Genomic DNA, 14,413 nt, shown 5'->3' with positions numbered 1-14,413 from the left:
ACATCGAAGCTAGAGCCATGTAGTCAATTTAGACAGAAATGGACCCCTTCCAGGGTGCATAGGGTCTCCCTTTTCAGCAAAGCCCCCAGATCCCTCAACACTAAAATCTACCCCAGGCTGTAACTGACTTCAGAATTCTCTTTCTACCAAAGAAGAAAGCCCTGACTGTTCTGGCAGTGTGTCAGGATCTCGCACCCCCGGTTAATCCTTCAGTCCTTGCCCTCATCCCATTTATATCCTTTGTCTGGGAAAATCACTCCCTGCTTCCTACAGAACTTATTCCATAACCTATATCTCCCAGATTCAATGTTTCATATTTTATAATCTTTATATCCTTGATCATCTGAAAGGCTGATGTTTCAGACTACCTGGTCCCGTATATCATTCTCCAAGACTGTTACCTGGATCATCATCTTCCTGTCAGTATTTGCATGAAAGGTCTATGTAAAAGCCTAACCTCTCACTTTCTTGACTTCCTTTTTATATTCCATTTCATTTGTGTTAGTACTTCCATAGCTACTCTCTGCATTTCTTGACCAAGTGTTAAAATGTTTAGCTTTTAGAGCTCTGTGATTGGAATCATTCTTAGTGATGAAAGCTCCTCTGCTTCCAATTATATAACTCAGTTACGCTCACTTCACATGTTTAAGATAAATAGGAAGGATGTGAGAAAAAGTAAAGGAAACCAGGGATTAAGGGCTTTAATGAAGCCAGCTGTCATGGTTTAGCATTACTTAGAATATGTTGTAGATTTAGATAAATGTATGTTCAAATATATTTTATCTAAGTTTTATACTGCTATCAGGAAGACTTTTTTTTTTTTAACACTTTACCTTCTCCATCTCCCCACACCTCCTCTTTATTATATATTTTCTATACCAATAGTCTGGCTGTTGAGCTCTACTAGAGTAAGAACCACAAATGCAGATACTGTTTTCCATTACAAATGTGTGTTCTTCATTTTAGCTGAGTGCTCATATCATCAATTAATATATTTAGATTCTAGTTAGCTCTCTCGCATTTGCTAGCAATTCAGTGCTTTTCAACTCTCTGCACTCTAACCTTCTCAACTACCCACTTCATTCTCATTAAATGACTTTATCTCCACTTCCAGTCTCACTGGATGACTATATAATTCAGAGTACATAGAAATCATCAAATGAACTCAAACTTCTGCCTCCTTATCCACAAAATGTCTCTGCACCCATTTTTTCCCTTCCTCTTTATTAGAAAAGTTCTAGTTTGTCCAGGACAGTCTCAGTTTATACATGTTATCCCAGGATAGTAATGAACAGTGTTTCTTTCTATTATCAAAATGTTAACCTAATTCTACTAGAAGCTCACCTACTCCAACTTCTGTCTTAAAATCAGGATATTATCACCATTTCCCTATCTGTTGGTTACACCATCCTTTTCTTGTATCATTAACCTCTGTTTCTGTTCTGGCTTTCTGCTGTTGGTATTTCCATTTTTCACATAAAAATTATAACTCTTTACTGAATGTTTTTCTTAGCTACTTCTCTTTCTCATCCCATACTTCTTGAAAAAATCCTTCAATTAAATATAAACTAGTTATAGTTTATAGTATATAAATTACTTGAAAATTCTTCCCTGATTCAATAGACAGAGTTTGGGCATACTTCTTATATAATTTTCCTATAATTTTGTCAAGAGAAACAGACAATAGGGTCTATATTGGCACATGCAGTTACCGAAGGAAGCTGAGAAATCCCAAAGTCTGTAGGCAAGGTGAAGACTCAGGAAAGCCAATGGTGGTACAGTTTTAGTCAGAGTCTGAAGGCCTGAGACCCAAGAGAGCCAATGGTGTAAATTCCAATCTGAGTCCAACTCTGAAAGTAGAAGACTGATGTTCCTGTTCAAAGAGAGTCATACAGAGAATGTGAATTCTCCCTTATTTAGCAATTTTGTTATATTAAGGCCTTCACTGCATTGGGTGAGGCCCACTCACACTGGAGAGAGCAATCTGCTTTCTTCAGGCTACTGATTCCAATGTTAATCTCATCCATAAACATCCTCAGGAGTAATGTTTAACCCAATATCTGGGTACCCAGTTGGGGGCTTAGTCAAGTTGACATATAAAATTAACCATCACAAGTCTATCCCTAGTCAACATAGCACCCATATGCATCTCTTGTAACCATACTTAATCTCAAAATAAAGAAAATAACAAGGCCATAATTCTACCTAACATGAAACAACTATTCTCTATATAACAAAAAATGCACTAACCCCTTCCTTTTCCTTGATATCCCATCACTTCCGTACTATGATGTAAAATCCATAATACTTCAATATTATGATATAAAGTCAACACATCTTATGCTACATGATAGAGAAATAAAACAGGGAAGAAAACAAAGACATTTGTTACATATACATAGACACAGTCACAACAAAATAAGGAGGAAATATTCATGACAGTACCCATTTGTCTAATTGGTCTTGTGGCTGTAGTTAGTATTTATAACTACTTTCTTCCGTTATACATTCTGTATTCTCTCTTCTTCAGCAGATACTTCAGCTGGATATGGTTCTTCACCTGGTAGGGTAATCCAAACCTTTATTTCTAAAAGGTCTGGGTAATTAGTAGGCCTGCCTGGTTTGGATTATTACAGTTTCACATTGACTTTAATCCTAGGTCATGGTAATACCAAAAGATGCCAGAAGGGATCTCCTGTCCTCCACACATCCTCTTTAGCTCCACAGTGGAGTAGCAGCCCACAATCCCCTGTGTAGTCATAATCAATCATCACAGCAAGCTAATATCTCCTTTCTTTGCTTGCTGATTTAGGGAAATGGGAGGCCAAAGTGGCTGGGCAGCAGTTGTAACTTCCAGTTCATTGGAATCATTGTTGTGCCTCATTGATGGAAGCCTTCCTCCTTTTGAAATTGAAATTTCTAGGCCAGGAGAGCATAAGGTCACAGTATTAGCAAGCAAAATTTTTGCTAGAGGATCAGTAGGAGTAGTAGTGAATGGTGCTACTCTAACTTCTATACCATGATTCCTGGATAAATGAATCCTAGCTGTGGGAGAAGCAGCACCATATAGTGCATACTGATTCAAACATTATACGGTCTTCTGGGGAACCTTGCACCAACCTTGAAAAGTATTGCCAACTTGCTGGCACTGTAACTGAGTCTTCAATAGGCCATCCTACCATTATATCAAACCAGCTGCTTTATGCAATGGAGGAACACTTTAAGATCAGTGAGTTCCATGAGCATGGATCTCTTGCCAAGCTTCATCTGCTGTGAAGTGATTTTCTTGATCAGAAACAGTGCTGTGTAGAATATCATGATGGTGGGTAAGGCATTCTATAAGGCCATAGATGGCATTTTGGTAGAAGCACTGCCTAGAGAGAGAGGGAAGATCCATATTCAGAGTAAATGTTTACTTCATTAAAAATAAAACACTGCTCCTTCCATGATAGAAATGGCTCAGTATAATCAACATGCCACTAGATAGCTAGCTGATCAGTCCAGAGAATAGTACCATATTCAGAACTTAATTTTGAGATCTTATGCTGGCTAATTGGGCATGTAACAGAGTCATAGTCAGGTGGGTTTCGGTGACTGAAAGTCCATGTTGCTGAGCCCATGTGAAACCTCCATCTCTGCCATCATGGCCTGTTCAGAAGCTCACTGGGCAAGTACAAGGTTGTCTGGGGAAAATGGCTGATGGCTATCCATAGAATGTGTCATCCTATTCACTTGATAATTAAAATTCTCCTCTCCTGGTGTCTTCTTGTGTCCCTTGGTGGACATTCACATGGAACACAAATACCCTCATGTTTTTCCAATTCATAGAAATCTACTCCTTCTTCCCCAAATTTCCTTGGCATCAATTTTCCAGTAATGTTCTTTCCATGCCTCTTGCATTCAGCCAAACCATTTGCCACAGCCCATGAACCAGTATATAATTGTACATCTGGTAGATCTCCTTCCAAGCAAAGCAAACAGCCTGGGTAAATATTCAAAGTTTTGCTCACTGGGAGGTTTTCTTTCACTGGTATCCTTTAGGAATGTCTCAGAAAGGGGCTATAGTGTTATAGCTGTCCACTTTCAGGTGGTATGTACATATTGTGCAGAACCATCTATAAATGAAGCCCTCTGATTCTTGAGAAGAGGAAGTCTTCTCTTCCTCTGTGACGTGATTATAGGGAGCTACCCATGAGGTCAGAGTTGCAGGCTGGGAGAGAGACAGCAATATAGCAGGAATGGGGATCATAGGTATTTGGGGCACTTCTCCCTGTAATTTACCTGAGCCTTCAGGACCTACTCGGGCCCAATCACTTTCATACCATATCTATTTGATAGTGGAGTACTGCACACATCCAACTTTATGGCTTTTTGGGGTTACATAATATTGATTATGGGCAGCTCAGGTCACATAGTGACTTAGTAGCCTCTGGTTAAGCATCCAGTTTTTACTAGAGCCCAGTATGAGGCTAAGAGCCATTTCTCAAGCAGAGAATATTCACAGAGGATGTCAGGGGTTCCTCCAAAATCATTAGGATTTGTACTGTGATTCACTTATAGGGCCCACCAAAAGCACCAAAGAGCATTCTGATCTGCCACTGCCACTTCAAGTACAACTGGATCTTCTCGATCATATGGCCAACTGTCAGAGCCATTTATACAGCAGCCCATATCTGCTGCAGAGTCTTTTCTTACTCTGGACCCTACTCAAAAGTAGCAGCTTTTCGAGTTGTTTGGTAGATTGGCCAGAATAGTACACTTTGGTGAGGAACAAGGTGTCTTCAAATTCCAAAGAAGCCCAATAGATTATTATGCCTCCTTTTTGATTGTAGGAAGGGCCAGATGGAACAACTTACCCTTCACCTTAGAAGGGATAGTTCCTCATGACCCATACCACTGAACCCTAGAAATTTTACTAAGATAGAAGGTTCCCTAAATTCTTGTTGCATTTATTTTCCACTCTGATACAAAAATGTTTTACCAGTAAATCTAGAATGGTTGCTACTTCTTGTAAAAGTCATTAATGTAATGGGCCATGGTTATATCTTGGATAGGAAAGGTGACCAAGATCCCTAAAAGCTAAGTTATGACATAGCACTGAAGATTTTATATGGCCCTGAGGTAGGACTGTGAAGGTGTAGTGCTGGCTTTCCCGGCTGAAAACAAATGGTCTCTGGTGTGCTTTATTGACAGAGATGGGAGAAAAGGCATTTGCCAGAGCAGTAGCTGTAGACCAGATACTGGGTCTGTGTTAATTTGCTCAAGCAATGAACTACATCTGATGCAGCAGCTGCAATTACTGCAATTGGCATCAACACCTGGGTAAGCTTAAATCAATCCGCTGTTATTTTCCAAGATCCATCTGTTTTCTGCACAGACCAATGAGGAATATTGAATGAGAATGTGATAGGAATCACCACCCCTGCATTTTTCAAGTTCTTGATGCAGAACTTGAAATCCCTCCAGGAATGAGATACTGCTTTTGGTTTACTATTTCTCCAGGTAGTGGCAGTTCTACTGGTTTCCACTTGGCCTTTTCTACCATAACAACCCTCACTCTACAAGCCAGGGAGCCAATTCTCTTTCTCTTCCTCTTCCTTCATCTTTCTAACTATTCATTTTTCACATTTTAACTATCTTTGATACCTAGCTGATGTTTTAGGGTTCTCTCTCTATAAAGTATTTTGCCAGGCAAAATAGTCTACTTTTTAAGATGGAATTCTTATGAAAGAAAAAAAAAAGGAAAAAATGAATGCTGTTGCCAATATTAGTTTAGACTAATATTACTTTTCTCTAAACTATTTTTGTTTATGCTCTCCACATAAATATAAGGTATTTCAGAGCAGGGTCCATGTCCTGTTTTGCCATTGTTTCACTAACAGCTTTCTTAGTGCCTGGCCTCTCTTAAACATTAAATAAATATGTGTGTGATGAAAATAAAAACCTTAAAAATCTTAATACTCAGGCAGTAAAATAAAGATACATACATACATATGTAAAAACATAAAGCAGTTTGTTTCTTATGTTTGTTTTTAATTCTTTCTTTGGTAACATAACTTTGACCAGGCAGTTTTCTCAGGGAATCATCTTTAAAGTTCACTAAAAACCATAAAAACATAAAAACCATATAGTACCAAGAAGTACTATATCAAGCACCGGTAGCAAAAGAATGACACATGTCTATGCATGATTTTTACTAGTTAGCGCTAGACTAAGATCACGTGAACTTTGATATTTTTTTATTTACTCCATTAAGAGTATTAATGCTTGCTCAAGGCTGTAAGCACCTTGCCAGTCAACATTGACTTCCATGAACCATTTTCCCCATTTGTTATTTCTTCCTACCTTCATAATTAGTAGCATATCTACCTACCACGACTCTGAGATCATCACCTGAGTCAAAATCAAGAGCCACATTCTCAATCAACTGAGTCACCCAGGTGCCCCTATATAACATTTTATATTTGAATTTCATGTATGTGTTCATTTTTTATTATATTCTTAGGAATTCTGCAGATACCAAATTTTTATTTGAAATTATTAATTTAGGGGAATCCCTGGGTGGCTCAGCGATTTAGCGCCTGCCTTTGGTCCAGGGCGTGATCCTGGAGTCCCGGGATCAAGTCCCGTGTCGGGCTCCCGGCATGGAGCCTGCTTCTCCCTCTGCCTATGTCTCTGCCCTTCTCTCGCTCTCTGTGTCTATCATGAATAAATAAAATCTTTAAAAAAAAAAAGAAATTATTTACTTAATGTTACCAAATTTTTATTTTGGTTCTTAAGATTTAGTTCAACATTACACAATGATAACAACTTATAAATATTTCCTGCAAAAGGAAATCCTGAAATCTGTTTGCAGGCTATAGTATGGAGTGGTTAATACAATTAAACTTTGCATGATTTGGAGCAGGAGGTATCTATCAGTGTTCCTGGAGAACAACATTTGTGAAAAAGACCTTTCTCAAAAATGCGATCCCAAAGGTCTTTTAATAAAAGTTTACAAACTTTTTTAGTAGTCTTATTTATTTATATCTTTATGTAATCCTGAACAGAAATATCCTGTTGCAGTGAAAAATGTAAGATCTTAAAAATAAGTGAGGCTCAGTTGAAACCCCAGCATTCAACTTTGTGGCTATCAGAACTTTTACAAGTTACTTATGCATCTTTATGAATAAGTTTTCTCATCCATAAAGTTGGAATGCCCTGCCTTGTTATTTGGGAATAATATATGTAAAATATTTAGTAAGTGCTCAGGACTGAGTATATTATTACTTTTTTTTTTTTCCCAAAGTGGAACTGCTTTATTTTTTTTTTTCTCCTGTAGAATATTCTTTTGCCTAAGGTAACATCCAGTAACTGTCTGGTTTAATCATAGCCCAAGATTCATAGCTCTTAGAGCTGCATACTGCTGTTAGAGCTGTGCAGTCCTCATAGTAATTGTCTTCCAGAATTATAGTAAAGGTACTTAAATACCAATGAACCGTTTACTTTTAGCAAACATGCCATTTCTCTGTATCAGCTGAAACTAATTCAAGTAGTATTTATTTTTCTCTTTGCACTTATTACTGCACTGTTACCTATCAGGAACACTGATCTTAGTGAATGCCAAATTGACCTTCAATATCCTCAAGCTCAAATTTGATATCTTATATCTGACCTCCAATTTCACGCTGAAATAGTTCATGAAACACTTTAAATTCTAAATGATGATTCTTAGTTTGGTAAACTGGGGCATGTCATCAGTATCTACAAAAGTTTGTTTTAAATAGTCATGGAAAATAGTATTTTTAAGGAGACTTTTTTTGCTCAAAGTTACTGTCGTGTGGTGGGTCATTGAATTTTTTTTGTTCAACTTATTTTATTTCAGTTTTAATTAAAAGATTGTGATTGAATTATAATTTATATACTGTAAAGTATATCCATTTAAACTTACGATTTGGTGAGTTTTTACAGATGTATAAATCCGTGAAACTATCACCACAATTAAAAAAAAAAAAACTATCACCACAATTGAGATACAGAATATTTCTCTTTTTTTTAAGATTTTATTTATTTATTTGAGAGAGAGGAAGGGAGAGAAAGAGAGAGAGAGAGAAAGCAAGTAAGCTTGAGCCAGGTGAGGAGCAGAGGGAGAAACAGGCTCCATGCTGAGCATGGAGCTCAACATGGGACTCAGTTCTAGGACCCCGAGATCATTGACCTGAACTGAAGGCAGATGCTTAACCAACTGAGCCACTCAGGTGCCCCTAAGATACAGAATATTTCTATTCTTCAAGGTAATCTGATCCAAATACCTTTAAGAGTTTCTCTGGGTTACTTTTTAGTTTTTCCCTTCCTCTTCCTCTCCTGTGTCCTAGGCAACCATTGATCTGCCTTCCATCATTATGGATTAGTTTGCATTTTCTAGAATTTTATATAGATGGAATCATAGAGTATATATTCTTTTCTATATGGCTTTTTTCTCATTCAGCATGTTTTTGATATCCATGTTTTATCAATAGTTTATTTATGTTTATTGCTGGGTGGTATTCCATGGAATACTAAGAGAGTATACATAATTGAATACTAAGGATATACCATAATTTGTTTATCAATTTACCTATTGGTGGAATTTGGATAATAGAGCTTTGTAAAATAACCTATTGTGAATATTTGTGAATACCCATTAGTCTTATGGGTATATGAGTTTGGGAGTATATACTTAGGAATAGAATTACTGAGTTATATGGTAAGTTATGTTCAACCCATAAAAATTGCTGGTTTGCCAAAGTGGTTATAGCGTTTTAAGTCTCTGCCAGCAGTTTATGAGATTTCTAACTGTTCCTTATCTTTGTCAGTATTTTGATATTTTAACAGCCATTCAGTAAGTGTGTCATGGTATTGCAGCATGCTCATGCGTGTGCAAGAGTGTGTGTGTTTTTCCTACATCTTCATCTGTTTGTCTTTGATTTAGAAAAATATTTATTTATTTGACAGAGAGAGTACGGGGGGGGGGGGGTCAGAGGGAGAGAGAGAATCTCAAGCAGATTCTTTGCTGAGCGTGGAGCCCAGCACAGGGCTCAATCTCACAACCCTGAAATCATGACCTGAGCTGGAATCAAGAGTCAAGACACCTAATCAACTGAGCCACTTAGATGCCCCTTGTTTTTGATTTTTGAGCTATAATTTATATACACTGAAATTCATCTTTTAATTTGGCATACACTGCTTAAAGAGATAACATTTTTAATCATCAAAAAGTGAATTAGATAACCAAAGTTTTAATCCTTGATCAGTATCAAAATGATTAATTCCACTGTCAAAATACATGATTCAACATCACAATTTTGCGTTTGTTTTTAGATATGTAGTCTATATCTTACTTACTGATTGATTTGTTAAAGCACTTTATTGAATTATGAATGATACACAAAAAAACTGTGCATATTCAGTGTATATAACTTGATGAAACCATCCCTATAATCTATGGCATAAAGATATCCATTATCTCCAAAAGTTTCCTCTCACTCTATTATTGTTACTATTGTTATTACATTTTGTGATTAGAATATCTAACATAAGATTAATCTTAGCAATTTTTAAGTATACAGTATAGTATTAACTGTAGGCAGTATGCCATACAGTAGATCTATAGGACATACCCATTTTGTATAACTGAAACTTTGTGCTCTTTGACTAATAATTTTTCATTTCCGCCTCTCCCATGCCCCTGGCAACCACCATTCAATTTTCTGCTTTTGAGTTTGACCATTTTATTTTATTTTTTAAAAGATTTTATTGCATTCGAGACAAAGAGAGAGCAAGTGAGCATGAATGGTGGGGGGGTAGAGGGAGAGGGAGAACCAGGCTCCTCATAGGAAGCCTGACATGGGGCTTGATCCTAGGACCCTGGGATCATGATTTGAGCTGAAGGCAGACACTTAACCATCTGAGCCACCCAGGTGCTCCTGAGTTTGACCATTTTAGTTTCCCTGTATGTCGTATCGTGTAGTATCTGTCCTTTGTTATTTATTTCATTTAACAAAATGCCCTGCAGGTTTATCTATGTTGTTGTATATGGCAAAATTTCTTTCCTTTTTTGAAGCTAAAGAATATCCCATTGTATGTGCTTACCACATTTTCTTTAAACATTCACCCATCAATAGACATTTAGGTTGCTTCTTCCACATCTTGGCTAGTGTGAATAACCCAGTAATGAATGTAGTTGTGCAGATATCTTTTTGAGATTCTAACTTCAATTCCTTTGGATATATACCCAGAAGTGGGATTTCTGGATTATATGTTAGTTCTATTTCTGAGTTTTTAAGGAAACTTTGTAGTGTTTTCCATAAACTGCACCCATTTATATTCCTAAATGGTGTGCAAGGATTCTCTTTTCTCTATATCCTTACCAGCATTTATTTTTTTAAGTTTTTTTTTTGTTTTTTGTTTGCTTGTTTTGTTTCGTTTTGTTAATAATAGCCATCCTAATAGGTATGAGGTGTTATTGACTGTAGTTTTGAATTGCATTGCCCTGATGATTAGTGATGTTAAGTAAATTTTTTTTTTTTTTTTGCTGTTGGGTATTAGGAGTTACTTATGTATTTATGATAATAACCCATTATCAGATATATGATTTGCACATATTTTCTCCCATTATGTAGGTTTCCTTCTCATTTTGATTGATTTTTTCTTTGTTATGGCATATCTTTTTGGTTTGATGCAATCTTATTTGTCTATTTTTGTTTTTGTTGCCTACACTTTTGGTTCATGTCCAAGAAATCATTATCAAGACCAATGTCAGGAAACTTTTCCTGTTTTCTTCTAGGAGTTCTATGGTTTCAGTTCTTATGTGTAAGTATTTAATTTGAGTTGATTTTTATGCATGATATAAAATAAAAGTCCAATTTTGTGCTTCTGCATGTAGATACCCAGTTTTCTCAACACCATTTATTGAAAGGAATATCCTTTCCCATTGTGTATTCTTAGCATCCTTGTTGAAGTTCAGTTAATCATATATGCATGAGTTTATTTATCAACTTTCTATTTGGTTTCATAGTTTATATGTGTTTTTGTATTAGTTCCAGACGGTTTTGAATATTGTAGTTTTATAATATATTTGGGAATCCTGTATTGTTTTCCTGATTTTGTTTAGTTGTCCATATTTTACATTGAGGTTCTTTAAGATGACTATTTGAATTCTTTGTCAGGCAGTTTTTAGATCTCTATTATTTTAGGATTAGGTATAGGAACTTTATTTTGTTCTTTTGTGGGTATCATGTTTTTCTGATTGTTGGTGATTTTGTGATTTTGAATTGGTCTCTGCATATTTGAAGAAGGACTTCACCTTCTTCTAGTCTTTATAGACTAGATCAACAGGGAAAGCCTTTGACCAGTTAGCCTAATCAGAGATTCTGAGCAAGGCAGTTGGCATAGTGTGTGTGTGGCCACCAAGATCTAGAAGTGGTTGGGCCTCCTGCCAGGGTCCAGAGGTGATGGGCCTGCTGCATGAGGATGCGAATGGGAGTCAGTGCATGGGCCAGTTGTTCAGATTTTCACACCAGCTGGTGAGAGCTCCCACTCTTTTTTATTTTTTATTTATTTATTTTTTATTCTTAGCTATCCTCACGTGATCTGTTCATGTTGATTCCCTCAGTGTTCTGAGTGAGATCTGACACAATCAGGTCTCTGAAAGGCTAGGGGAGTCAAGTGTCTATTCCATTCTCTTCATTGAGCTGTGCTGTACTAGCATAGGGGAGGACATAGCTCACCCTTTTCGATGCGTATTTTTCTCATTTCTGTGCTCCTCTGGGGTGCAGAAACCTCACCTGGACTCTGGAACTTCCATGAAGGCAGTTTTGCACATGGGTGGTTGTTAAATTGGTATTTCTGTGTGGAAATGAATGGTGGGACTTCCTATACTGCCATCTTGCTGACATTACTCTCTTTGATCAGTTTAATGTGTATTAATCAAAAATAACTATTTGATCAACTGAACACTCATACTTAGTATTAGTTAAATTATGTTAAAGTTTCCCATTACCAGTAAAACTATGATGAAGAATCCTTTTATAGATTAATAGCCATTTATGTATAAGGAAAACTTTGATTATCTGATGTAGCTTTGGTTTTGTTTGTTTTTAAAATTAGGTACTATTAAAGTGATTTTAAATGCTAATATCAAATAATTCTCCCATTTCCAAATATTTGTTTTTTGAAGCATACTGCATTATTATTTTTGCTATCTACTCACATTCCTCTTTGAAAATAAATAACTAAAAACTTTGAACCTACTTGAGTGATAAAGGATTAATTAAAAACATAGATTTACATTCCTCTTTGATTGCATAAAATTCCTATTTTATGTGGCTTACATCAGGAGTAAAGTGTTTATGTTCATTTATGTTAATTGTTGACCTTTTCTCTTGATTAACTAAGCCTGTATCCAATTAGAATTGGAGATTATGTTGTGTTCAACCAGTGTGGTGGTTATTTAGTCTGAATTGGAAATTCATGTTAGCATAAAACTGGACACAAAAAAGGAGGCATTTTCAATGAACAGTGCTTCCTTGTGAGAGCATTTGTTCTGGAACTCTAAATTTTTTTTAAGATTTTATTTATTTATTCATGAGAGACACACAGATAGAGGCAGAGACATAGGCAGAGGGAGAAGCAGGCTCCATGCAAGGATCCCGATGTGGGACTCGATCCTGGGAATCTGGAATCATGCCCTGAGCTGAAGATAGATGCTCAACCACTGAGCCACCCAGGCATCCTTGGAACTCTAAATTAACTGTGAAATAAAAATATGAGAACTTTGAGAAATAGACAAAAACAATAGCATTGATCATTTGTTCTAGGTATATTTAATCAAAGAACTAACTCACCTAATTATTGAATATCCAATTCCAATAGCCTTTAGGACCAAATTGTGAGAATATAGAATTGCCAGAGTTTGGGGAGATAATCTTCCCAAAATATTTGATACTATAAAGGCCACACTGTAAGCATTGTGTTTAGTTCTGGACATCCCCGTTTAAAGGGGATATTTATATGCTGGCACTTGTCCTGACAACAACCACATAGATTGCTGGGACCTCATACCATGCCACAAAATGAACTATTGAATAAACTAGGAGTTTTTAACTTGGAGAAAAGTCTAGTTAGAAAACAAACAAATGAACAGACTTGATAGTTTAAAACACTTAAAAAGCTTTTATATTAAAGATCAATTAGGATTACTTTTTAAGGTTTTTAGGGGTTAGGAAGTAAGTGAAAAATATAACTATAATTTTACTTTAACATAAAAAAGAACTTCTAATATTTAGAATTACTTAAAAACTATAATGGTTTGCTTTAACAAGAGGGGTATTTCTTATCACTAGAAATATTCAAGGAACACTAAACTGCCATTGAGTTGTGAACCTATAGAGTAGATTAGAAGATCTAATAGATATTTGGTTTAACTGTAATTGGATTAGTTCTTAGTGTCCTCTAAATTTGCTTATTTCCTAATATACGTTATTTAAAAGATGATTATAGAAGCTAATTTAAAAAGAAATGGCACATCAGAGAACATAAAGTATTTAGAGACAAATTGATCAAAATAGGTGTTAGCCCTGTATGCTGTAAACTACAAAATAATGCTGGGAGAAATGAAAAGAGACCTAAATAAATAGTGAGAATATGCCAAGTTTATGCATTGAGAAATTCAGTGAGTGTTGTTAAGGTGTTAATTTTTGCTCAAGTTATTTATCAATTCTGCATTGAATTGCATTATTCAAATAAAAATGGCAAAAGACATATTTTGGTAGAAATTGACAAACTGATTCTAAGATTTATGTAAAAATAGAAACAATTAAAAATAGTTAAAGCAGTTTTATAAAATAAGAACAATTTGGAGGACCTGCACTAATTTTATGTCTGTGTGTGTAGAGAGAGAGAGGAGGGGAGAAGCAATCACAGAAAGAAAAGCAAAACAATGCAGTGAGAAACAGGCAAAATCAAAATACTAAAACAGACATTTCACAAAAGAAGATATATGAATAGCAAGTAAGAATTGAAAGGATGTTCAGTATCATTAGTTATCAGGAAAATCCAAGTTCAAATCACAATTAGATACAATTCTGCACCCAACAGAATGTCTGCAATTAAAAGACAGCAACTCTCCTACCTCACCATTGACATGTTGATACTGTCTGTAATTTTAGTGTGAGGAATTTAGTTTACTGTGTTTGTATTTTTGTCTGTATATGTGTATATGTTTATGTTTTTGATCACAATACACCTTACTAAGTAATTAGTTTGTCCTCATATCCCTAATTTCTAGCAATATTTTCTATTTATTTGTCCTTATATTTGAGAACTTCCTTCAGAGTTCTCTGTGTAACTATTTTTATAAGTAAACCTATAATTATATATGCCTAATAATATATTT

General features: G+C 35.8%; 1 protein-coding gene across 4 annotated transcripts in view; it reads left to right on the top strand.

Annotated features, from left to right (window-relative positions):
- Positions 1 to 14,413, top strand: part of LOC144305530 (uncharacterized) — a 355,637-nt gene that overhangs the window by 232,009 nt on the left and 109,215 nt on the right. For all 4 annotated transcript variants that reach the window (XM_077884436.1, XM_077884438.1, XM_077884437.1 and 1 more), the window contains one exon: positions 5,194 to 5,322. In XM_077884436.1, the coding sequence (XP_077740562.1) occupies positions 5,194 to 5,322 (129 nt within the window). The remainder of the gene's footprint in view (positions 1 to 5,193; positions 5,323 to 14,413) is intronic.

This window comes from Canis aureus, chromosome 35, assembly GCF_053574225.1.
Source record: "Canis aureus isolate CA01 chromosome 35, VMU_Caureus_v.1.0, whole genome shotgun sequence".
Classification (NCBI taxonomy): Eukaryota; Metazoa; Chordata; class Mammalia; order Carnivora; family Canidae; genus Canis; species Canis aureus.
This window is presented reverse-complemented; position numbering and strand designations above follow the sequence as displayed.